Source organism: Sinohyriopsis cumingii, chromosome 12 (genome assembly GCF_028554795.1).
Source record: "Sinohyriopsis cumingii isolate HCF-2022 chromosome 12, ASM2855479v2, whole genome shotgun sequence".
In the NCBI taxonomy this organism is placed as follows: domain Eukaryota; kingdom Metazoa; phylum Mollusca; class Bivalvia; order Unionida; family Unionidae; genus Sinohyriopsis; species Sinohyriopsis cumingii.
In genome coordinates, this window is record NC_142972.1 from 21843206 (window position 1) to 21870628 (window position 27423).

The 27423-nt window shown below is 36.8% G+C and overlaps 1 protein-coding gene across 1 annotated transcript in view; it reads right to left on the reverse strand.

The window, feature by feature from the left end:
* Positions 1 to 1716: 1716 nt before the first annotated feature.
* Positions 1717 to 27423, reverse strand: part of LOC149786087 (uncharacterized) — a 157431-nt gene continuing 131724 nt past the window's right edge. The window contains exons 4-5 of the mRNA XM_089976381.1: positions 17595 to 17736; positions 1717 to 9414 (exon numbers count right to left, since the gene is read on the reverse strand). Coding sequence (XP_089832507.1) covers positions 5931 to 9414; positions 17595 to 17736 — 3626 coding nt within the window. The 3' untranslated portion in view covers positions 1717 to 5930. The remainder of the gene's footprint in view (positions 9415 to 17594; positions 17737 to 27423) is intronic.

Genomic DNA, 27423 nt, shown 5'->3' on the forward strand with positions numbered 1-27423 from the left:
GTATTTTGGGATTGAAAGGTCAAGATTACTGTGACTGAAAGAAGAATATACCTTTTGGAATTAAAGGGTCAAGATTACTGTGACTCAAAGAAGAACATTTTTGGAATTAAAGGGTCAAGATTACTGTGACTCAAAGGTCAAGATTACTGTGACTGAAATAAGAACATTTTTTGGAATTAAAGGGTCAAGATTACTGTGACTCAAAGATCAAGATTAATGCAACTAAAATGTCAAGATTACTGTGACTGAAAGAACAAGATTAATGTGACTGAAAGAACAAGATTACTGTGACTGAAAGAACATTTTTGGAATTAAAGGGTCAAGATTACTGTGATTGAAAGAAGAACATATTTTTTGGAATTAAAATGTCAAGATTACTGTGACTGAAATGTCAAAATTACTGTGACTGAAGGAATATTTTTTGGAATTAAAGGGTCAAGATTACTGACTGAAATGTCAAGATTACTGTGATTGAAAGAAGAACATATTTTGGAATTAAAGGGTCAAGATTAATGTGACTGAAAGGTAAAGATTACTGTGACTGAAAGAAGAATATTTTTTGGAATTAAAGGGTCAAGATTACTGTGACCGAAATGCCAAGATTACTGTGTCTGAAAGAAGAACATACTTTTTGGAATTAAAGGGTCAAGACTACTGTGACTGAAAGAACAAGATTACTGTGACTGAAAGAACATTTTTTGGGGAATTAAAGGGTCAAGATTACTATGACTGAAAGAAGAACATACTTTTTGGAATTAAAATGTCAAGATTACTGTGACTGAAAGAACATTTTTTGGAATTAAAGGGTCAAGATTACTGTGACTGAAAGAAGAACATTTTTTGGAATTAAAGGGTCAATATTAATGTGACTGAAAGAAGAACATTTTTTTGAATTAAAGGGTCAAAATTACTGTGACTGAAATGTCAAGATTACTGTGATTGAAAGAACATACTTTTTGGAATTAAAGGGTCAAGATTAATGTGACTGAAAGAACATATTTTTGGGTCAAGATTACTTGACTGAAAGAACATTTTTTGGAATTAAAGGGTAAAGATTAATGTGACTGAAAGGTCAAGATTATTGTGACTGAAAACATTTTTTAATTAAAGGGTAAAAATTACTGTGACTGAAATGTCAAGATTACAGTGATTGAAAGAAGAACATACTTTTTGGAATGAAAATGTCAAGATTACTGTGACTGAAAGAAGAACATTTTTTGGAGTTAAAGGGTCAAGATTACTGTGACTGAAAGAAGATGGGTTTTTTGGAATTAAAGGGTCAAGTTTTGAAACAGAAGGGTCAAGATTACTGTAACTGAAATAAGAAAATCTTTCATGCATAATAACTTTAGTTCTAGCGCATGCACTTTGTCAACATTTATGAAGGGCTTGCACTTAAGGTATGGAAGAGGTAAAAAAAATGATCTAGGTCACTGAGACTCAGTCAATGATCTCTAAAGTCAACCACGCCCTACATTGATGACTAATAAACAGTGGGGGAGTATAATGTTTTATTCAAGGTTCTCATTAAAATTGTTTTTGATACATGAAAAGTTCTATGAGTTTCATCATCTTAGAGGTATTTACTAATGAAAAAAGTTTACCTGTATTATAATTAAAGTAGAAATAATTAAGAGTTTTCTAAACTGATGCAGTATGAAATTGGGTCAAAGAGAATACAGCAGGATAGATTTTAATAACAAGGATACAATCATATGCAGAAAATATATCTTTATTGCTTTTCATGATCTACTAGACATTGCACCATCAAACACAGTTATACAATATTCCTCATACAGCAACAGTTTTAACCAGTTCTCCCATTTGTTAAAAAAAAGTTACACACTTGCATAGATGCTATGTGACAGGGAACAATCCCCAACATTAAATAATAAAGTTTCTACAAAATAAAACTAAAAAGTAGTTGTAGTTGTTATTTTCTTCAAACAAGACTATTAAATGCAATTCCAGATATTTTATGTTTTTGGGGCCTCTGATTGCTTTGTACACAATCTAAGCTAGTACATTATTTGGTCTTTAGTTTTCTGTAAATACAAGACTTTATAAGTTTTCCAATTTTAATTTCACTGGGTAAGTTGAAATTAAAATTTGTTTTACCCGTAATAATTCATTTACTTCATACTGTCTACAAAACTTAACATGGGGTGGGGGGGCTGTTGATTTCCCCTAGATGCTGTAATGAAACCACCAGAGCTCTGAAGTTGGGAAATTATGCCGATTCATCAAAGTTGTTCATAATTTATAAAATTTCATGATCACATGATGCAGATTATGGTAACCTATTATTCATCACTAGCATACAACATCACTTTAATTGTTTGCCATGACAGAGAACAATGGTATGTACACGTGATATCTGAAATATCTGAACACAAAATATATTTTTGGTAAAACTTTTCCTATAAATAGTTATAACAGACAATGGTATTAATTGCTTAAAGACAAATTTCCCATTTAAAAAAAGATGCTTGTTCAGATATTTCTAAGTCTGATACGACACTCAAGGGAGATTAATGTGAACCATTAAAATTCCTCAAATTTACCCCCCTTGAATCCTGTTTAAACCAGTCAATAATGAAGATGAAATTAATGCACTGAGTTAATGAATGACGTACAATATGTTCCTGGATAACAATATACTACCATAAAATTGCCAGTATCACTGTATCAAAAAGTGTGATGTATTTTATTTGGAGTGAAATTTCTAAAAATGTACATTTTGTATCATCTGTAAATGGTAAAGTTTAATGAACTAAACAGTCAAAACAGGTGCTACATCAAAAGCTGATAGACTGCTTTGAAGGGAGGTAACTATCTACACAACATTACCATGGTCTGAAATCTGTACTCTGAATTATAATGCATTTTCTCAGATCCTTGAAATTAACAATCATAATAATGCAATGGAAAGTTGTCTGCGTATGAATGAACATGAAAAATAAATTAATTTGACGAAAGATCAATAAAATTAAATGTGTGAATGATAAGACTAAGATGGTCATGTTGGTGAAAATGGTATGACTAATCATGAAGGAAACACCAAGTGAATCAGTAAATGCTGAGAAAAAATGGATACTGAGACAAAAATGATGATGGGAAATGGTAACTGCTGATGCCTTAGTGCTGAATGCTGATCTTCACTCTGACTTTATGCCATTTATAATAAACAAATTTAACAGTGTTCTTGAACCATTACTCAGCACATCTGCAATATGGAGACATATTTATTTACATCTGATAAATAAAATGGAAAAATTAGCTTTACTCACTCCAACTTCATTAAATACTTTTATGGCATACCCCAAAAAGATTTAAGTCTTTCAAGAAAAATAATCTCTGCCATCATTCAGCCATATTCAGTGAATATGCTAAGAAATGATTAGAATACATGATTAAGTTTCTTGGTGATATATGTACTTTTTCCAATAATCCTATTCAACTGAAAATCTCTAAATCCACCATAAAATTTTACCATCATAGACCACAGAGCTAACATCAAACATTCTCATCAAGATGTCAAAAAGCTGATTAAAAAGCCATCATGGGATTGGGTGACAAGCACGTTTAGCTAGATAATTGCAGTGTATGAAAAATCACAATTTTCTTCAATTTTGTAAGAGTCATTAAAATAAAAATTTCTTAATTAGTGCAGCAAATTACTACATGGCAATAATATGTTGGATAAACTCAAAGTTCAATTCACAAGTAAGTATGTGCATTCAGGCCCAACGTCTTAAAATTGTTGAGAACAAAAGTGAACTCACCCAAGAAAACAAAATAAGATGTAAAAGTTTAACTCTTTTGATGTCTATAAAAGTTAGCAAGTTCATAGAAATAATAATAGTATGGTCATGTTTCAGTCATTTTAGTCTGAATAAAGATATGTAATTTTTTTTCAAAGTTACACATTCCCAACTTAAATTGATGTGCTTAATATTTTGTGACTATGGGACCAGGTGTGCACTGAATTTATACTTAAAATGAACCATTTGACATATTATGTATGGAATTGACTTGGTATGCAGCAATGCAGAGAAATAACATTTATATGAAATTGAAACATGTGCAAGGGAAATTGGAATAATGGAACAAGTTTTACATTGTGGTAGCTTCTTCTCAGGAAGGAGAAATTTTGTAAAACAAGGAAAGGCCATTATTTGCAAACATGAATACAAAAGTAGGGTTGCCTATCAATTCTGAAACCCTTCTCACAAAATGTACCAATACCTAAATCTACTAAAGACTCCTCTAAGTGACCTTTAATATCAAGGTCATTATTTTCCAATATTACACAGATTATTTTCCTACACGTGCATGTATACAAGTATACCAAACACGTACTTCCCATGAGTACAACAAACTCAATTGGAACATGATTGTAATACACTGCTGCCTTTTAGAATGACTTGTTCTACCACATTTTTACTAGATTGTTAATACAAGCAGACACCACTTTTGTCCACAGCAAAACAATGTATATGTATGTCATATTTACAATTATAATGGTTTCATAAAATTCTTATTTTTTATATAAAAATATGCACCAAAACATCTGCCACAGAAATCATTAAATGGAATAGAAATGTACAAAACGTAGAAAAAATATCCAACATCTAATAATGTATCTAAATGAATATAAACATGGAATGTGAATTGTGATTTATCATGCTGTAAACCATAAACAATAAAAGTAATATCTTTCATACACAAATGTTTTTAAAGCTATAATAGATGTACATTCTTTATAATTTAGAATTCCTATAAAACAACTCAAATAAATAGCCAATAATGAAAACATCAGAAAACAGAAACAGTAATATTTTTTCTTTTGCTCTTTGTTATAACATGAAGATAAACACAGCCATCAGTATATATTAAAATGGTGTTGCAGTTAAACTGAAATATCTCCAAGACATACTTATGTCATGTTGAGGGAGTTATAAGTGATAATTTTTTACATACGAACAGATGGAAGAACACAACTCCAGAGATACCGCTATTCAGGGACCTTTTAACTATCATAAAAATACTGCTCTAAATAATCAATACTATTTTCTAAAATTTCTTTTAATTAGATGTCACAAGAGAATTTACATTTACATTTGAAACATTATTTGAGAAACTACTGATTTACTATGATTTCCTTAAAAATTCATTTTCTACTGTTGGTTTCAGTACCACCAACAGTGTCTGTTGGAAAATATCCAAGAGAGATAACTACAACCAGACCTGATCATTTACCTAACCATCAGTTCCCTCTCTTGATGTATAAAGTTGACCAGCAAGGTCTTAAGAGCTATATTTGGTTACTAATTTTAGTAACACCAAGTAGTTTGTTACTATTGTTAGTAATACAAACTATTCTAGCTAATAGAGAATGGAAACTATGCTATAGACATGGAGGGATTCAAAACCCTCCAAGCCAAAGCAATGCAATAGGTGGGCTATATTAAGAGTATTACAAGTAAAAATGTCATCTGAAGCATCAAGTCCAATAATTTCCACAAACTGTAACCAGGTTAAAGTTAAAGCTATAGAAGTTTTGGGGAATCTTGTCTTTTAACAGCTAGCACTTTTTGCTTAATATGAATGACATGAATATTCTCCATGAACTGTAACAAACTTTGGGGTTTTCATGTTTTCACACTAAAAGTTTTTGAGAACATATTTCAATGGAACTATTGAAAAATAATATATGGATGGCATTTCTTGGGACTTTTAAATCACCTGGAGATTTATCTCAAAATCACGGCAGATTTTATTGTCAGAATAAACTGAAACTGCAATTTTATTCTTGTATATTTCTCCCAAAGTGACAGGCCTTGGTCCTGTACCTAATTTCACTAGCAAAAAATACCTGAATTTTCAAGATGAAACAAAAACAAAACTCACTGGCAAATAGAAAGCATTCAAACAGCAGAAAACCTCCAGTCATCTTGAATTTCAATATTCTTACTCGTTTTAGATTTACGTTCGCTCCTAGATCCATTCATGAGACCTGTATTTAGTGAACTATGGCTTGATGTGGAGCCACTGAAAGCATTCACTTTGTTTCCTGACCTATCAATTGAATTATCTGAAAAGGTTTCTGGCGTCAATGTTTTCAGTGAGGTGCTAGAAAGTCTTAAACACTCCTGAGAATTTGTAAAATCTTCCTTATCCTCAAATATAGGATCAAAGCAGATATACGTTGAGGACCGATTTGGATTTTTGCTTGATTTTTTTGTGTCATTTCTGTTGTAATCCATAGAGGACAGCACTTGAATTGGGTCTGCATCTGGTTTTGCCCTTTTCTTGGCTGTCATACCAGATTGTGAGGCACTGGTCACAATTATTTTGTCACTATCAATATCTTTCACTTGATCAATATCAGTTATTCCCATTCGACGAATATCTCTTCCACCAGGTGACACTGAATTTCCAGCATTCAGAGGTTCAAAACGTAAACTATTTGTGATCGGATTTTGTTCATCCACAGCAACTCGGTAGGAGGTATTTCTGGAGTTCTCCACAACACCATTTGTATTTCGGACTGCCATCCTGTATGAATCAGCACGATTGATTGCATCATCTAATGGAGACACTGGGGTATATTTGCCACTAATATTTGCAGCAACACGTAATGGACCACTCCTTGTGCTTGGAGGAAGTTGGGGAAAGCTTTTGCTTTGGTGCATACCTAGATGGTGTGATCCATTCCTTAGTGATTCAGCCATTGCTACTCTATAGGAATCTGTCCTTGCTGATGAAGATGTAGAGTTATCTCCCTTATCCACTATTGGATTCCTATAACTATTTGGTGATTGCATAAGGCCATTCCTAGAATTCTGTACAGAGTTTCTAGGAGAGCTTGTTGGCACTGTTGGTTGATTAAAAGCTGCTCTGAGATCAACTGGCACTGACTTGGATAATGTAAGTCCTTTCATCTCAACAGCTCTTTCACCATTTTGACTACTGACCTTTTTCCCACTGATATCTCTCTGAGAGTTTTTAACTGGAGGCTGAGAATTTCTTCCCCTATTGCTCTGGTTTGAATGCACTTTTGACTGTGGTCGGGTAATGGTGGTTTCCTGTCTTGAAGAGTTACTTCCTCTGCTAACAGAAGAATTATCTGCCCTTGAGACAGAATGTCCCTGCATCTGCTGCTGATGATGATGTTGGTAGGGTGTTGATGAAGACATAGGATAGGACATGCTGGACATCTGAGACACAATTGTTAAGTCCTGATCTGATGACACATTTGGGGTGTACACAGTGGGACTGAAGAATGATGATGACATTGATGAAAATGATGATGAAGCCACAGAATTATCTGGTGCCATGAAAGTACTAAATGAACTTTCTCTATTACCATATCCTGAGTCACTTGCACTAGCTGAGGATCGTGAATTAGATAGTGTCTTCGGTGCCTGAGTGAGTAAGGCATTAATATGATATGTATCTTTGTCATAATGCTGTGGCTTGACAAGAGAATCCATGGACCCTGTTGGGGTATCAACTATAGGAATGTCAATAATGGACAGGTTGGGAGAACTACAAGGACTTGACATGCTCACATATGTATTGTCATCTGCAAAGTTCAAGCATTCAGAAGAAGCAATTGAGCTTGCACTTGAACTCTTCCTTAATGAAGAATTGGATGCTGCCTTCATGTCCATGTATCCATTCCCATTTGTAACTACATGGCTACTTCGATCTGGCCTAATACCCAAGGATCCAACTGCATACAGATTTGGATTTGGACTTTGTGCTGAATTTGCTGAGACAGACACTGGACCAGGGTTTGATGACTGAACTTGAGAGGTAGTGTACAAAGCAAAAGATCCTGACGAGTCTTCCTGAGATAGTTTAACATGTGCACCTCCACTGCTTCCTAAACCTGATCCCTGCTGGTCTCCTGGCCTCTCCTTTGGGGTCACAGTTATCACAGGCTGATACTTCAATGGTAAGTGTTTGGTGCTACTTTGCTTCTCCTTCTGTTGTCTACCTCTAGGACCAGGATAGGGACTTTGCAGTGGCATTGCCAGTCTGTAACTGGACCCAGCTGACTGGTTGATAAATGAACTTCCAGTCACACTGAAACTAGACTGGTTCTCATCAGAGGAGGAGTTTGATGGAGATGGCAATGGCACTTGAAGTGAGGAAGAATTCCCTGGGTTGATGAGGCTGACAAATGGGTCAAAATTAAGTGTCTTTGGTGGCCTGGGGCCATCCATGTTCTTTTCTGGGGTCTTTAGAATGCTGGTGATTGTGGGCTCTGAAGACTTGTTTGATCTAGGCCATGACTTATAACCTGGGTTTTCCTGACCTTTGAAGCTAGACATATACCATGCATTTGGTAAGGTCATAGTGTGATAGCCCTGATCTTTGTTCCCTCCAGCAGATGAAGAATTGGTAGGAGTTGTTCTCCCTGATCTCTCTATTTCATCTTCTGACCTGTTTAAAGAATTGTTTCCTTGATCAATCGAAAGTTGTGAAAGTGTATCAGAAAGCTTTCCATCCACCATGTCAGCTGTAGCCATATCAATCACTTCACACTGTTCCTCATCAAAAATGTACCCCTCCACCTTCATTTGGTCCATTCTCAACCTCTGACCCTTCTGTTGTGTCTGAGATGTGTTATCTGAACTCTCATCATCACTTCCTGAGGTCACAACACACATTGGGGGAAAAGCTGTATTAGAAGAAATTTGCGTTTTACTGCGGAGCCTGGCAGATACAACCTCTTGATCTGACTCAGACTGGGAGGAATCCTGTGAGGGTATGGACATCAGTTCTTTGGGATTATTCAACTTTGTCAAGTCCTCACCACTACTATCACTTTCTCCTTCAATCAACCTTGACTGCTGACCATAACTCATCTTGGAGGAAGATCTGGGTGGTGGTGCTGGAGGAGTTACTTTACTGAGAACTTTTGCTTTTCCTTTTTTTATGCCAGCAAATTTTTCATTGTCATCTGGTATATGAATAACACTGTCAAAACTGTCAATACTTATAGAATCCTTGTTTTGTGAGAAGTCTTCACTTTCGTCAATCAATGTCCCTGTACTTCTACGCAAGCCACTGTCAGTGTGAAAAGATGTATAGAATCCCTCTTGGTCCAAAGAATAGACTGAAGAAATCTCATCATCTTTCTTCACAGGACTTTTTGATGACATCATCAGATCCAATGCCATGATATTTTGGCGTGTCAGACGAGAGAGGGTTGTTGATGCACTGGCATCAACCCCAGCTCGGTTTGCAGCACGTATGGCCAAACTCTGAAGCCAGGTTTCTGTTTCAGAGTCTGTGAAGTCTGTTTTGTGATTTCCAGAGGAAAGTGTGTCAGTATCACCAGTCAGCGTACTTCTCTCATCCCCGCCAAATTCGGCTGTGCTGGTGCCATCAGTACATCTATTTAAAACAAAAAAGTATAATGAAAATTAATGCTGTTCAAAACTGAAACTATCTGAACAAATTTCTTATTTGTTTATGAGTTATGAGACTAAGAGAGTATGAGTTGAGAATAGCAAGAAGAAATAAAATCCAGTTGAGCAGTTACATTATTTCTTCATATTTCTTTGTTAAATAATAACAGTTCATGGAATTTGATAAATATTTTTTGGCATTCCTACTGGACAAGTTGGACTGAGACCAAATAATGTGACTATAATATTTTTGCTGTCATTTTAAAAAGAAAGATGCTAGTCTCCAAATCATGATACTACTTATTTTTATATCTTTTTTCCATACAAATCTATGACCCCGAGCAGCTGAGTGGTTTAAAGTGCTCTCCGTTACGGATCACTGCCATCTCTCCTCTGTCTGTGTGGATTCGAGTCTCAAATTTGGCCAATGTGGGTATGCGAGAAAGCTTGCCAGTAGCTTCTCATGGGTCGGTGGTTCTTTCAGGGGTTTTCCCGGGTTCTTCCTCCACCATTAATACTATCTGCCATGTATAGCCTATCATGTGCTGAAAAATGGCATTAAACCCTACAACAACAACAACAACAACCATACAAATCTACCATCTGACTTCAAATTTAAGCTACAGTCTTTATGTTTCTTAAATCTGTTGATAAACAGCTCAAAAAATAATTGAATATATTTTTGGAGTACAATATTTACTGATGTATTATCAGTTGCATGACATGTTTGAGTTGTGACACATTGTGAAGCAAGTCAATAAATAATTTACTGGGGGAGCCGTTTATGTCTAGCCCAGATACAATTTTCTACTCACTCTGTATCACTCAACAATGGGAAACTAACATAAACCATGAAATACATTTACCCACACAGATGACCCATGCAATCTCTTTTCATAATATTTCCAATCATTTTCATGTAGAAAGTATGAGTGAATGTTGAGTAACTCCATGAAAAAATGTAGTTAATTTTTTTGAATGATGTAATACTAACCTGCTGCTATTGCAAAGATTACTCCTTTGGGGATGAAAATTACCTTTGTCCATCCTCCCAAAGGGTGACTTCCTGAATTTTCAAGAAGTTGACCTTGCTTCACTGGCCCATGAGCGGTCTGTCCAGAAGAGTCAGGGTAGTCCTTATGAAATGGTCTTGACATATAATGTTCATTTTGCAAGAAATGTGACAAACTCGAATGGTAATCCATTCTGAGGTTGCCACATGAAGGCGGTTCCAAACTTTCAAATGGAGCATGAGTGCCTCCTTGTTGGAGAAAATCACCACACAGCAACTTCTTATTTGTCAACGTACCCTGTAGTACTAAGAACAAAACCATCATTTCCAAACTGTTGATGCAGTGGGTAGATTCTTCCTTGGACCATGAACACTTAAGAATCAGCCCTTCTGGCTCTAGATGAGTGCCCCACATACAATCTAATCAGCTGTAAACAGATAGGAGAAAGGTTTACAGTGAGTGCATGGGGACTCTGGTCTGAAACTGGACCCAATATGCCAACCAAATCAGATGTTGGAAATTCAGTCTGAGTTGTCTGAATGTCCATGTGCTGCTTTCAGTTTGCCAGAAGGAGAAACCGGAGTGGTCACAAGTGCAATCTGCCCAAGGCAACCAGGGCAACTGTGGAGTTCAATGTTACCAGAAGAGATAGATACTGATAAGCCAATAATGGGACCTGACCTCTCAGCATCTCCAAAAATGGCCACGATTCTGTCTGATCTGTCAGGCAGGACATGGACTAATCCATTGTTCATGAGGGAATGCATCCCAATGCATATAAAATCTTGAGATGGAACCAGCTCTTAATTCCTCTACATTGGATCAAAGACCCAGTCTGGTCACTATAGACCAACAGTGCACCAGATCCTGTCTAAAGGACTCTAGCCAGCCATTGTGGATCAACCAATTGTTAAAATACAGGAGGATTGGGATGTCCAATACTCTCAAGTGGACAAAAGCTACTCCCATGACTGGGTGAAGATGTTAGCCTGAATGGTAGAGCATGAAGTTGGAAAACCTCCCATCCAAGCAAAACCTAAGGTACTTCCTGTGAGGAGGAAAGAAAAGGATATAAAACTACACACCCAGAAGGTAGATGGAGACCACCCAGTCAATGAGCCTTATGGCATTCCTGAGTGAGGCTGTTTCCTCAATCCTGAATGGGTCCACCTACAAAAACTTGTTCAAGGTGCCCACACCTGTGGCCTTAGGAAATGGAGAAGAGTCCTCAAACTTTCTCCTCTGGCCTCTTTGGCAACCCCTGCTATGGCATGACTGTCATGGAGGAGGTCTGAATTGGGGCATCCTTTTGGACTGGAGGGGACTGCATTGCAAAAAAAGAGCTTCCCTGATGGCCCCTGGAGAAAAATGTGATCCCTCGTCTTGCCAAGTTTCAGCTCATCAGGAGATACAAGGAAGCAGTGTTGCTGGTCCCTCTGGTCTTGGGAAGCCACGGAAGGTCTCTGCTTCCCAGGAGTAGCCCACAGGAGTGCTGATGTGTGAATGGCAACAGAGAGTCCTCCTTCAGACTGAAGAAGGCAGCCCCACCTCCGTTACCAAAACCACAAAATCAGGATGTGAGACTATGGTGACCCATGACTTAGCCTAATGCTCCAAGGCATCCAATGTCTTAAATGGAAGGTAGGACTTAGTCCCCAAGAAAATACCATAGTAATGTTTCAGCATCCAAGGACGGACATTTACAAAGCCAGTCAAGATTATGAACCCAAAGGTCTTAGTGAGAGAGGAGGCTGACCACCCCTTACACTGGCTAGCAAAATTCTTGGCCCTATTAAATCTTGTGAAAGCTCTATGCCCATTGTCAATTGGGAGAGCAAGATCTGTGATGGATGGAGCCCTGGATAGGCTCTCCAAACTGGAGAATTACTGTCTTCCAGGCCAGAGAGCTTGGAACACAAATCTGGGGCTAGAAGATGGCAAACCTTGCTTAACAAATTATTAAAAAATAAGAGCTCTTCATCCTCTGCATAGATCAACAGTCTGGAGGGAGAAGGAAACTAGAAGGGAGGGGTCACCACCTCAGCCCATTTTGCATCAAACCCATGAAAGTCCACAAGGACTAACAAGACATCATCCTGCTCCAGCTCCTGGGAGGCAGGACTTTGTGGTCCAGTTTCACTCAGTTTCGGAAAGAGACTTGGGTATAAGAGGACACCTCATTCAGAGTAAGACAAACGTCCCTGGAGGCTGAATCAGCTGGTTGGCAAGAGTGCCTCATGACCTTCCTGGGTCATTTGGAAACGAGGGCCTGAATCATCCTTCCTTTTAATCTCCACCTGTAAGAGGATGATGTCAGTCCATGGAGGCAACATCGACCTCTCTAGTATGAGGCTAAGGCCCTGAAGTCCATGGCTTCATAAAAGGGAAGGACTAAATCACTTCCTTGCAATGAATGATCTCACATCATGTGGGGACTGAGTGGGATAATAAGAAAGGTGTAAGGGGATGCTGATCCAATATCCCTTCCATGCCTGGCAATGAACTCTGTCACCCAGTCCCTAGGAGGATTCAAAAGTAGTGTGACAAGCAGGGAATCTTGACCCAATTTCTATTCCAATGGCTGGTGTCTGTTATTCCTAGACAAGTGACCAGCAACCTGCCATTCACCAGATCCATAGAAAGAACCTTGAACCTAATCCTAACAGTATCTGACTTGGTCCTAGGAACTATCAGTTGTCCGCTGGCCTTATATGTCTCTGAAGAGGCTCATACCACTTGCTCTTGGAAACAAGGAATGCCCTTCTGAGCTAAAGACTTAATTTTCCCTCTGCATATCCTGAGGGCCCCAGAGTAAGTACCTGAGTCAAAATGATGAGAAGGAAGGCCTTTGCCCATCCTCTTATAGTTCACACTGTTAAACTATATTGCCTGCAAAGAAAATCTCTATATAAAAAAGAACAATGATCAAAATGATGATTATAAGGTTTATGATATGTATCAGACATCAAGGTCAACACAATGTATGAACATCAATACCATACTTGCTTCATAGGTTATAATGATAATTATTAAGTGGTGTGAGACCTGAACTCAAACACTGTTTAGTACCCAATACTATACCCAAGTATGGATGACAATGAAATGAACCAGCAAAATACAAAGATACACATACATGAATATATACTATACTATCCTAACTGTGACAATGACCATAGTGATACCATTAGTTGTAAAATAATTAAGAATAAATGAGTGGAATGAGATCCCAACTCATTACAACTTAAATGAAAAGGTATACATGTACTAGCTGACTGAACACACAAAATGAATAAATTTTGGTGTGCAACTCCCTTCTGCTAGTCAAAAATTCAATACAAGGTATCAGTCGTGGAAACATCAATCCAGATGTTCACCAAATACAACAAGTGAAAAGGAATCACAACTAATTCCGGAAAGAGATGGGAGGAAATACCTACCCATGAGTTCAGAATAATAATAACAATAAATTGAATGAACAATAAGTTTATCTGAACTCCATGAAGCTGATCCAGGACACTGTGAAAGTCATAACAACAAATGTCTATAAGCTCTCATGAAAACTAATTCAAGCAAAACAATATGTGATGGACTTAGGGTATAACAATATATGTGTATTGTCGACCCAAGTAATAGGTAAACATCAGCAGAGCATTCTGAATAAAAACCATTGTAATGGTATGTCTGGAAAAAAACAGGAGGACAACCAAGCATCGACCAGTGATACAAGGCTAACTTCTAGAAAGTCACCTTTTGGGAAGCTGAATTCTGATCATATGGACTTCCATCCTGGAAAGAGTAAGCTATGCAATAGCAACAGGTATTTGTATTACTGATATTAAAACGATGTTATTCATGAAATCACATCATGTTGACATATTTTTCCCACAACCTAGTTTAGGTTTATACCGGGTCTTCATACGAATCACTCTGACCAATGAAAATGCAAGAAACCTGATGGAGATGGGGAAAATGCATGCAAATCTGTGAGAAGCATATAACCAGACAAGCTGTCACATGCAGCATAATGTGCTAGAAAATCAGGAACTACAGACTTTTCTTTCCAAACTTACATTCAATTGAGTTGTATAAATCCTGATGCACAAGTGTGAGCCACCAAATTCATGTGATGCGCAGGTAAATGGTAAATAGGGTAGTAGAAACTCCTGACAGAATGTGGAGGCATTTCCTCCCATCTGCCAGGGTAGTCTAGCCTTACCCCTTTCCTGACTGGTTTCATTATCCTTTTCATTGGGAAAAGTCCTGGCTGATGCATTGGATCAACTGATATGGTAATAAATACAATCTTTATGAATTATACATAATGAAAAGCACTTGAGTAATTGGAAAAGAATGTATCTGAAAATTTATGAAGTTCACTCTGCGCTAAACCTACAATGCAAAACCTACAGAGCAAAAGAACTTTTAAGAGCAAAGGCTAAAATGAATACTAGAAAGTTTTGCCTCATGGCTGAAGATACTAAAACAAATGTGCTTTGCAAATCAAGAAAAAAAATCTCTCACAAAATTATTTCAATTTATATTCAAATTATGGCTATTGCAAAGATCATACATTCTTAATGATGTACTGGCAGATAAGGGTCTACCCTGTTTGATCTACCCATAATCTCAAGCAAGTATATATTAGTGACGTTATTATAAGCCAATAGCTGTACCAATGATGATCTTGCCACTTTTCAAAAATATCACTGCAATAATATCAAGCTGTTTATTGTGTGACTGGTAAAGTGCCATTAGACCAAGAGTACAGTCACACAAAAATTCTCTTTTTCTCCAAGGACCACTGCTTTTAGGCTGTTGTTGTCTGAAAATTATGTATCACTTGAAATGTATTAATGCAAAGGATACAGCTGATTATTCTGCACGATATGACCTATTCTGTTGCTGTTGCCAATATCATCATTTTATCAACAGTTTTACACTGTGATGGCAATACAAGGTAACATCATTAGAATATATCCTTATCAACCAACACATTAACTGTGATAACTAATGTAAGTCTACATGCTTCGGGGTTCATACACATTGTGTGGCAGCTTAAGTGGAGATGCATATTATGCAGTTCTAAAAATATGTTGTGACAGTTGATGAGGGTCTACATACTTAGTGGTTCCACAAACATATGACGGCTGATATGGGTCTCGATGCTGTGTTGTTGTTGTTTTGGATTTAATACCATTTCTAAACACATAGGCGATACATGGCAGCCAGTATAACTGGTGGAAGAAGAACCTGGGAATACCACGGTAAGAACCACTGGAAACTACTGGCAAGCTTTCTCACATACCCACATTGGTTGAGCCCAAAAACTCGAACCCACATGTGGACAGAGATGAGCTGGCAGTGATCATTTAAGATGAACACTTTAGATCACCCGGCAACCAGGGGCCCCCATATGCTCTGTGGTTACAAACATATTATGTGCAGCTTTTGTGGGTCTAAATGCTTTGAGGTTTGATTCACATTATGTGACAGCTGATGTGGGTCTACATGCTTTGAGGTTCGATTCAGATTATGTAAAAGCTGATGTGGGTCTACATGCTTTGAGGTTCGATTCAGATTATGTAAAAGCTGATGTGGGTCTACATGCTTTGAGGTTCGATTCAGATTATGTAAAAGCTGATGTGGGTCTACATGCTTTGAGGTTCGATTCAGATTATGTAAAAGCTGATGTGGGTCTACATGCTTTGAGGTTCGATTCAGATTATGTAAAAGCTGATGTGGGTCTACATGCTTTGAGGTTCGATTCAGATTATGTAAAAGCTGATGTGGGTCTACATGCTTGTGGTTCCATACACATTATGTGACAGCTGATGTGGGTCTACATGCTTTGAGGTTCGATTCAGATTATGTAAAAGCTGATGTGGGTCCACATGCTTGTGGTTCCATACACATTACGTGACAGCTGATGTGGGTCTACATGCTTTATGGTTCCATAAACATTATGCGACAGCTGATATGGGTCTACATGCTTTGTGGTTCTATACACATTACGTGACAGCTGATGTGGGTCTACATGCTTTATGGTTCCATAAACATTATGTGACAGCTGATATGGGTCTACATGCTTTGTGGTTCTATATACATGTACAGTTAATAAGCTGGAACAGTTTGTACATGTCAAATTAAAACTCCAAAAAGAAACTTCAGCACATTAAATGCCTTAAAATAGTGAAATTCAGTTTTTCATCTACAAGTATGTAAATCAAACTCTTTCAAAACGTCCACCAGACCTAATATTAGCATGACCATCACCAGGGTATAATGCATCTCAGGTTAAAAACACTTCATCCATTAGACCACATCATACATGCAGGAGGCGCCATTGCATCTGGGTTCTACATCCACATGTTCACATGTGCATCTACATCTGAGTTCCACATTTCCTAGTTTTTTACGTACTTATTTTAGTGACTCCCTTTTCAAGAACATGCGAACAACATCTATTTTTAATTCTTGTCAAAACTCCAGTTTGAATGTATGGCACAAATGAAAGGTCAAATGTTGAACAGAATAATTGTGAGAAAGAGAAAAACCTTTTTTTTCATCTTATCTTAACCTTAAACAGGGGTCTGCAATTTCTGACTCCAATTTGCCTTATGCACGTGCACATGTACAAAATTAGTGAGTACCAGTAGTAGGACATCTTTGCAACCATGTATTTATTATACTTATGATATAGTTTCCCCAAAGGCTTTCTGGATATGATGTTATATTACATGTTAGACATTAATCTTTTGAATATTATATTTAAGGTTACAAAATCTACACCCAGGATTATACATTTTCTATGAAAATCTATGAAGCTTCTGAACTGGCTATAGGTTTAGGTGACATTCCACATTAATAAGTACTCTTCACTCCACCTACAATTCCCCCATCTCACCTCACCCCACCCATTCTTCATCTTTCATTAAGAACTAATAAAATTACAACATGCTGATCAATGCTTCAAAAAACAGCCCTTACTTCTAATGAATTCCATTTTTAATTGAAACTTGGTAACTTTCCCTGGCTGAATTTCCTTCATATGTCTCTCCTTCCTACCTCATTCATTACTGTCAATATAATATTTACATGAAAGGTTTCATATTTTTTCCAAATTGTAGCAACAATTTGTAAAAGTTTCACTTACCCAGCCACCTCCTCTAATGAAGGAGAATCCCTGCCCGAGTCCTTTCCAATAGAATGCTGGGAATGGTATGGAATTCCTTCAGATCTGATGAGATCCGAGTCCAGTGACTGTCGGTTACTGCTACTATATCCACTCCAGTTACCTATACAACATTAGAAATAAGGTACTGTGTACTTGAACATGACAAGAGAATATTAAGTGAGCATCACGTAATACACTACAGAAAACTGTAAGTGAGAGTGAGACTCTCATGTATGTTATATGCAACAAGCTGTGACTGACACATAATCTGTTATGAATGTACCATCCCCATATATTCAGCAGGGAGGGATTTTTTTGTAGTAGAATACATTATGAATAACTAGACCTAGGTATGCCTATTCATAGGGGGTTTAACACTTATGACTGATGGTGAAGTGTAAACTCAAAGTGATTGTTGAAAACTGCTTCTTGTTATTTTAAAGTTGTCACGAATGAAAATGACTTGTAAATGTTCACAGCCTCAGGTGGATACCTTTTATCGCAGTCTCGCATATTTTCAACTTATACCATGTATTTTATAGCTGTCTCTTTGAAATAATGTGAACTTCCAACAAGTGCATGAATTAATCACGGTATATAAATGACTTGTAATGTTTCAACAGGGCACACTTATTTATAGCTAGCATAAGTAAAACTGTATTTGATTAATGCTTTGATAACTGATGTTAAAAGTAGGTGAAATTTTTTAATACATATATTAGTTTCTTTAAATTTTCTTATGACATATTTTCCTAAAAATATATTTTAAAGTAATTTTAATTTTTTTCTTGATACAATTAAAGATCAACTCATAAATTTTAAAATATTGATGAAAACACTATATCACATTTCTTGTTAGCTTAGTTCCAGCAGTTATGACACACTAACCATTTCCTTAAGGACAAAAGAAAATAGATATTTATATATGCTTCTCTTTCATCTTAGAAAAGCAGACCAAACTAATTTTGCTGGAAATCAACTGTCACATTTTCTGAACCAAATGGCCCTAACCAGTGAATTTACTGGGGGGGAAAGCATTTTTAAAAAAGATGAAAGAAAAGCAACTAAAAATTATTGCACATATACTGTTCCATACTGCCCAACTGAAATGAAAAATTTAGTGAAGTAACTTTAACTACTAAAGAAATTAATTTTGTGTACCTGTGAAGAAGCAAGATGAAAGGAATAATCAAGTACTCCCACCAGCTAAATGGACATAGAAACTGTTGTGGCAGGGTAATTTGTTAACATCATGTGGTTGATATGTATAATTTTCAAGGTGAGCATTTCATACCTTAGTAGAAGAATTCTGTCTGTCAGTAAATGATATGGATACATGATTGGTTGCATTCTGGTCCAAGACAAATCAAGGTGATAGATAAACCAAGCTGACACCATGGATCAGTAACAATGCTAGGTGAAGCTGAGTGAATTTTCTGGGTGTCTAAGCTAACAAGTGGTGATGGATGCAGTACTCTGGGTCCTTGAGCTCAATTAAGGCTTTGCATGTAAAATATTTAAAATTAAAAGGATTGGTCTCATAAATAGGTTACCAACCAATTAAGATGGTCTAAAAGTAGAGTTAGGTACCATAAAAAATTGTTGTTGTTTTTTATGTGACTTAATGCCATTTCTCTGCACAAGATAAGTTATATATGTCGGCCAGTATAACTAGTGGAGGAAGCTCCCAGTAAGTACCACTGACCCATGGGCTGCAACTGGCAAGCTTTCTCACAAACCCACATTGGCTGAGTCTGTGACAGAGGTAAGATAGTGATAGTCAGTACTTTAGACCACTCAGCCACCTAGCCCCACCACAATTTGTACCACTGTATTTCTGAACATGCTAAAATACACACCACAATAGACTGACCAACAATCTAATTTTATTGTGATGTGGGAATTAAAGCAAAACAACATCATATTCTGTATTATTTGAAGAAAAAATATATTTGAGATAAATGAAAATAAATTATCTCAAATGGAAATAAAATCAGAGGCCCCCCCCCCCATTAAACTGTCAGTGCCTTTATAGTAGATGTTTGCTATGTGTACGTTAATTGTTGTACAAGTTGTCATCTAAAAACTGTAACTAATCTGGGACAATTAAGCTTACACTACATCAGACACCCTGTAAAAGAAATTTTGCTGACATTAGAGAGCTTGCTGATAAAAACAGAAAGTCTTGACAATGAAGGCTACAATTTACTAGCTTACACTACTGCAATAATAGGCCTAATTTAAGTGGCATGCCAACACCCAGGCATGATATTAGAGATGGCCAGTAAATAAACTGACTCAACAAAAAAGAAAATATTTAGTGGACATGAGAAAATAGGATGATTCTCAGTCTTACAAAGAAATAGACGTACTTAACACATTAACATACACTAGTAAATAACTATAAAAAAAACATTTGTTAAACTCCAAATTTTTTGCAAAAGTTGAATTTGGACTGAATATCTTTCACAACATCAATTCAGCTGCTATGTTGGCATACATGAATAAATGTTGATAAATATATTTGTAAAATATATGAAATTAATCTGACAAATATAACTATTTTGTAGAAAAATTAATATTTGGAATTATTTCGTAATAAAAAAAGAAAACATGTTTTTAATAACATTAAATTCTTAACAAGATTATTTGCAATTTCCTTACATTCCTTACTGATGGATAACCACTTAAGTACCAGTACAGAGAGAAGTACCACTGAAAAATACCATAGTAAACCAGTATAACAGTCAAAATGCGCACCTCTAGAAAATGGAAAAAAATTATGGATATTAAGAAAGTCCAAAATATTTGTTTCTCTGTTAGAAAACGCAGTAAGATCCATGACACAAAGATAGTAACATCCCAAAAGTAGCATGAGTAGTTAGTAAAACCTGAAATGACTTGTTTTTTTTAACACCCAAGAAGTGCAAGATCCTGTAAGTTGCCATATTCTTTTATCCAAATTATGGAAAATCAAAAAGAAAGACAATTTCCATTTAGATGTTTCACATGCATTTATCTGAACTGCTCTGACTTGTGTTCTTCAGTTTAATAGCTCATTGTATATAAAGTCAAATTTTTGCAAAGATTTTGCTTTACAATGCCACCATGAATACAATATAACATTTACAATCATTACAAACACTACCACTTTCATCAAGCAGGTATACTGAATTTTAAAACAATAACTGTCATTGTCTATAAATTTCTCTTTCAAATATCAATTATCTAATTTCTGTATTGATGGTCGAGTTTAATTCATATATCAACTAATTAACAAATTATTTCAATAATTATGCCAGCCTTTATTGAGACAGATAGATAACTGAAGATATGAATATTGTGCAAGAACACAACCAACTCATTAGAAAATGTACCACTGCTAACTAATCTGTAGTTTCACTGTGTGTGAAAAGCCTTCCACTCCATTCATTCCTGTTGAAAACATGTAAAGTCAGTTTTTGTAGACAAAAATCTGAACCATACCTATAAAGGACACTGAAGAAATCACAATTATGTCCTTTGTGGACAGATGTGAATCTAACTGAAGTGAAATATCTAACTCAACTTATGATTGTCCTTTTTTGAACAGGTACCTGGATACAGAAGTGAACTAAATGCCTAAACTTAATGTTGTCCTTTATGAGCAGGTGTCTTGATACAGAGGTGCCCACTATGTCTGTGTTCACTGTATTGTATAAATGATTTAAATTTTAGACAGCATTATGGACTTGCAACAATATCATTTTTTTTTAAAATGGACCCAATTGGTGGGACCTGAGCCTTGATTCAAAAGTTCCACTGCAAAAAAATCATCAAAATATCTCCTTACTACAAACAAGTCCAAAAATAATACTAACCAAATTGAAACACTTGCTGCACTCACTTCAATGTGCGAAGATTTTGGATCAAAACCACAAAATAATTCCAGTTTGATTGCTTAGTCAGTCATCAAACATTCGGAATATATGTAAACAGCACTAGGAACCTCAGCCTGCTCCTAACTCTATTATCTGACTGCAATGTGTGATTATGTTTTCATTCCATGTACATGTAATTAGATACTCTCTATCAATTACAATGGACACACTGGCCTGATTTAATATCACAAGATATAATTCATTTAGATGCTGTATTTGTACTCCAGAAAAAACAAAGCATGTGGCAAGTGAAAATTGAGAGTGGATACAAATCTTTCTTGAAAATATTGTTTACAAGCACCATTTGCATGTCTCAGTGACTTATCAGAAGTCATACAGACCAAAAAGAAGTACTGAATATGCCCACTTATAAAACAAGCCCAACTGCAAACTTTGCAGACCCAGATCTGCTGTCACATAATATGCTGGCAGATCTGGGTCTGTGCAAATTCTTAGGATTAATCAGTAGAACAAACAACATAGACCCTGATCTGCAGGCCCCTTATGCTATAGCAGATCAGGATCTTTGTTATCTGTAGTTTGACTTGACTTATAAGCAAGTAAATAAGTTTTGAATTCCTATACCAGACAAATATTTGGCACATCTCCATCAAAATTAAATAAATCATCTCTTCAACTACTTGTATCTGAGTCCAAATTAGGGCCATACAATAGTATAATGACTCTGGTGTGATAATTTGTTTTAACAAAGGACGCATACCACACTATGAATTCCAATTGTACTAACTGAATTGACACATGCAATGGTATTTATTCTGTCAAAACAAAACTGTTTTCCTCACTAACCGTTCTTCTAGATTATTTTTCATGATGAATGAAAAATGTTCATTTTCTTTTTTTTAATGAAAATATAAAACTGCTACAGACAGAGGAGTTGTGTTTGTGATTTTGTGTCATGTTTTGTGAGAAAATTTGCTAACAATTCCTGCCTCATGTTAATACATCTTCTGACAGAATTCATAATTCAATGTATTTTGGGTAATGTCATTACATGTTATATAATATTATGACTTTAGACTGACAAATAAACTACCTGTCTGTGACCTAGCTATTGCATCACAGTCAAGTTGGCAGTCAATTCAAAGATAACCTTGCAGTGGGGGTGAGAAACTTTATTTTGTAATCAGCCAGTGATGTCACCGGTCAGCTTAGGCTTAGAGACTGGAAAACCTGACATTATAACATGTCAGTGCTACTACCCCAGGCAGTTTTCAAAGAGACCATCAGTATCCAATCAGAACTAAAATAGTAAATTTTTGGATGGGTTTCTCACGCTGCCAGACATTATCCTGTTAAAGTCATTTTGTAAGAATCAGTACAGATTTTGATGTGACTAAAGAAACATCACGGTACTCTGAAAGCAAATTGTGGACTTCTATAAAGGAGTGGGAAAAAAAAGAGTTCTAGAAAATTCAGACAAGTTTTGGAGCAAAGGCTTCTGAGGAAGCTTTCCAGGTGGAATAGGGTGCCACCTGAAGATTAGAGTGAGAAGACGAGGAGAGCATGTGGAAATAGGCAGCTGTGCGAAGGCACAGGGCCCAGAGAACATAAACAAGGGTACTGGAAGTACCGAATTGGGATACAAGGCAGAAGTTGCAGATGAGTGACACAGAAGAGACACAGCAAGGAAAACACTCTCACCTTTAATTTTGCATGATGAAATAACTGGCAATTTGAATAGGTTTGTGTATTGACTGAAAGAAATTGTCCTGTAATTGTTGAATACCATGATATAATTTATTAAATTGTTATATCTTTCACCTTATTATTTTTATATTTTATAAACCTAGACCATCAACCTTGCTGACTGGGGGCTCGGGGCTATTTAATCTTTCAACTGTCCACCCATCTCTAATGTTAGTAATAATATTGTAAGTGGGGCACATGACATTTCGTGATTTAGATTTTTAACATAACTTTTAAAAAAATTTCAGCCATATCGCTACAATGTCTGCAGCGTGGCAGTTTGTAGTGATATCTAGCACTGAAGCACCATGACACAGACATGTAGCATGACATAACCACACCATCACATTATCCTGACACAAGGTCGACCAGTCTAACACAAATCGCATAATGCTGAGTGCCTAGCGAGGCAGCTCTTAGTACCATTTTTATAAGTCTTTGGTATGACTCGGCCAGGGTACAAACCCTTGACCTCCTGCATCCGAGGCAGGCACTCTAACCACTATGCCACCTGAGCGGTACAGATGAGTTGTGAACAAAACTGAACATTTCATAAAACTGTGTCCATATTATTGGCTTGGCTTTGGTTGGGTGTTTTATGACACACCAACACAAGCAGAACTGATTCAGTTAATGAGTATAACATTTTTCTATTTAGATAGAATCTGAATATTCTTTGATGTAAATACAAAAAAATATTCTTTCTTTTCTGTTTTCTTTGTGGGTCTATCTTAGTATTTATCACCTCCCCCATCCCCACCAAGCAGCACTGAAACTTTGGAACTCAGTCATCTAAATCTACTTAGCATGTATGTTAGGCATCTTAATTATATTTCATTTTGGATTCAGACCAATAATCAAATTTATGTTAGTGTTAATTTCCCTAAAGAATGACAGGTTCAATTACTGCTTAAGAAAGACTAAAGTTTAAAAGGGTAAATAACTCCCAATGTACAGCCACAATCACAGTCAAGTCTACTGGGTACAATTTATAGTACAGCTGCAATCCCAGCAGAGTCTACTGGGATACAACTTATAGTACAGCCACAATCCCAGTGGAGTCTATAGGGGTTCAATTTAAAGTAGAGCCCTAATCATAGTAGAGTCTACTGGGTACAATTTATAGTACAGCCCTAATCATAGTAGAGTCTACTGGGTACGATTTATAGTACAACCCTGATCATAGCAGAGTCTACTGGGTACGATTTATAGTACAGCCCTGATCATAGTAGAGTCTACTGGGTATGATTTATAGTACAACCCTGATCATAGCAGAGTCTACTGGGTATGATTTATAGTACAGCCATGATCATAGTAGAGTCTGCTGGGTATGATTTATAGTACAGCCCTGATCATAGTAGAGTCTACTGGGTATGATTTATAGTACAACCCTGATCATAGCAGAGTCTACTGGGTACGATTTATAGTACAGCCCTGATCATAGTAGAGTCTGCTGGGTAAAATTTATAGTACAGCCCTAATCATAGTAGAGTCTACTGGGTACGATTTATAGTACAACCCTGATCATAGCAGAGTCTACTGGGTACAACTTATAGTACAGCCATGATCATAGTAGAGTCTGCTGGGTATGATTTATAGTACAGCCCTGATCATAGTAGAGTCTACTGGGTACAATTTATAGTACAGCCCTGATCATAGTAGAGTCTGTTGGGTACAATTTATAGTACAGCCCTGATCATAGCAGAGTCTACTGGGTACGATTTATAGTACAGCCATGATCATAGTAGAGTCTGCTGGGTATGATTTATAGTACAGCCCTGATCATAGTAGAGTCTGCTGGGTATGATTTATAGTACAGCCCTGATCATAGTAGAGTCTGCTGGGTATGATTTATAGTACAACCCTGATCATAGCAGAGTCTACTGGGTACAATTTATAGTACAGCCCTGATCATAGTAGAGTCTGCTGGGTATGATTTATAGTACAGCCCTGATCATAGTAGAGTCTACTGGGTACAATTTATAGTACAGCCCTAATCATAGTAGAGTCTGCTGGGTACAATTTATAGTACAGCCCTGATCATAACAGAGTCTACTGGGTACGATTTATAGTACAGCCCTGATCATAGTAGAGTCTACTGGGTATGATTTATAGTACAACCCTGATCATAGCAGAGTCTACTGGGTATGATTTATAGTACAACCCTGATCATAGTAGAGTCTACTGGGTATGATTTATAGTACAACCCTGATCATAGCAGAGTCTACTGGGTATGATTTATAGTACAGCCATGATCATAGTAGAGTCTGCTGGGTATGATTTATAGTACAGCCCTGATCATAGTAGAGTCTACTGGGTATGATTTATAGTACAACCCTGATCATAGCAGAGTCTACTGGGTATGATTTATAGTACAACCCTGATCATAGTAGAGTCTACTGGGTATGATTTATAGCACAGCCATGATCATAGTAGAGTCTGCTGGGTATGATTTATAGTACAGCCCTGATCATAGTAGAGTCTACTGGGTATGATTTATAGTACAACCCTGATCATAGCAGAGTCTACTGGGTATGATTTATAGTACAACCCTGATCATAGTAGAGTCTACTGGGTATGATTTATAGTACAACCCTGATCAAAGCAGAGTCTACTGGGTATGATTTATAGTACAGCCATGATCATAGTAGAGTCTGCTGGGTACAATTTATAGTACAGCCCTGATCATAGTAGAGTTTACTGGAGTGCAATTTCAAGCATTTGGTAGATCTGGGATAACTGCACTATTTAGAAAACAGAGTTTTGAGATGGTTGCTGAAAGAATTCCCATTTGCCTCACATGTTGTTATATATTATGAGAAGTACTCTTTTACCACAGATTATTTAATATTTACAGCCTGGGCAAAAGAACCAAACAAAACAAAACCAACATCTACCACTTAAAAGATGATGGTGAGATTATCAGTACAGAAAATATTAGCAAACCAGCTGTCATTAAAACCATGAAGGAAAATACTGATCTGTATTTTTCTGACTGGTCATGTGAGAGAACTTTAACATCTGGAAAAACATCTCAAGTGGTACCCTGTAAAAAGTCCATACATATGTGATACAGTCCAAGCAGCACAAGGTGATACCATGTAAACAGTCCATGCATGTAATACTCCCAAGTATCATGTCCATGCACATTTGATACTCCCAAGTATTGCAAGGTGATACCATGTAAACGGTCCAAGTACATGTGATACTCCTGAGCATCTTGAGGTGACACCATATAAACAGTCCAAGTACATGTGATACTCCTGAGCATCTTGAGGTGACACCATATAAACAGTCCAAGTACATGTGATACTCCTAAGCATCTTGAGGTGACACCATATAAACAGTCAATGAACATATGATACTCCCAAGTATAACAAGGTGATACCATGTAAACAGTCCATGCACATGTGATACACCCAAGCATTTAAAGGTGATATCATGTAAACAGTCCAAGCACACATGATACTCCTGAGCATCTTGAGGTGACACCATGTAAACAGTCCATGCACATGTGATACTCCTGAGCATCTTGAGGTGACACCATGTAAACAGTCCATGCACATGTGATATTCCCAAGCATCACAGGGGGACACCATGTAAACAGTCCATGCACATGTGATATTCCCAAGCATCACAAGGGGACACCATGTAAACAGTCCATGCACATGTGATATTCCCAAGCATCACAGGGGGACACCATATAAACAGTCCATACACATGTGATACTCCTGAGCATCTTGAGGTGACATTATGTAAACCAGGGGTGGGCAAACTATGGCCTGTGGGCCGCATGTGGCCCGCCAAGGGCTTTCATGCGGCCCGTTAAAGGTTTTCATGCGGCCTAAGAACAAGTCATCATTTGCACTGACTCTGTTTATGTTACTCTGTTTATCAAATGAATGTTTTTTTTTGAAGTTTAAGTTTAAGTTTTCAAATATTAACAACTTATTAACAACTGAAATATAATTAGATGTTATTTAGGAAAACCTTTTGTTTTTACTATTTCAAATATTAATTATTTTACTTAATGAATTACGCGGCCCGCAACAAGGTGTAAATTTGTGTATGTGGCACTTGCACTGGAAAGTTTGCCCACCTCTCATGTAAACAGTCCATGCACATGTGATATTCCCAAGCATCACAGGGGGACACCATGTAAACAGTCCATGCACATATTC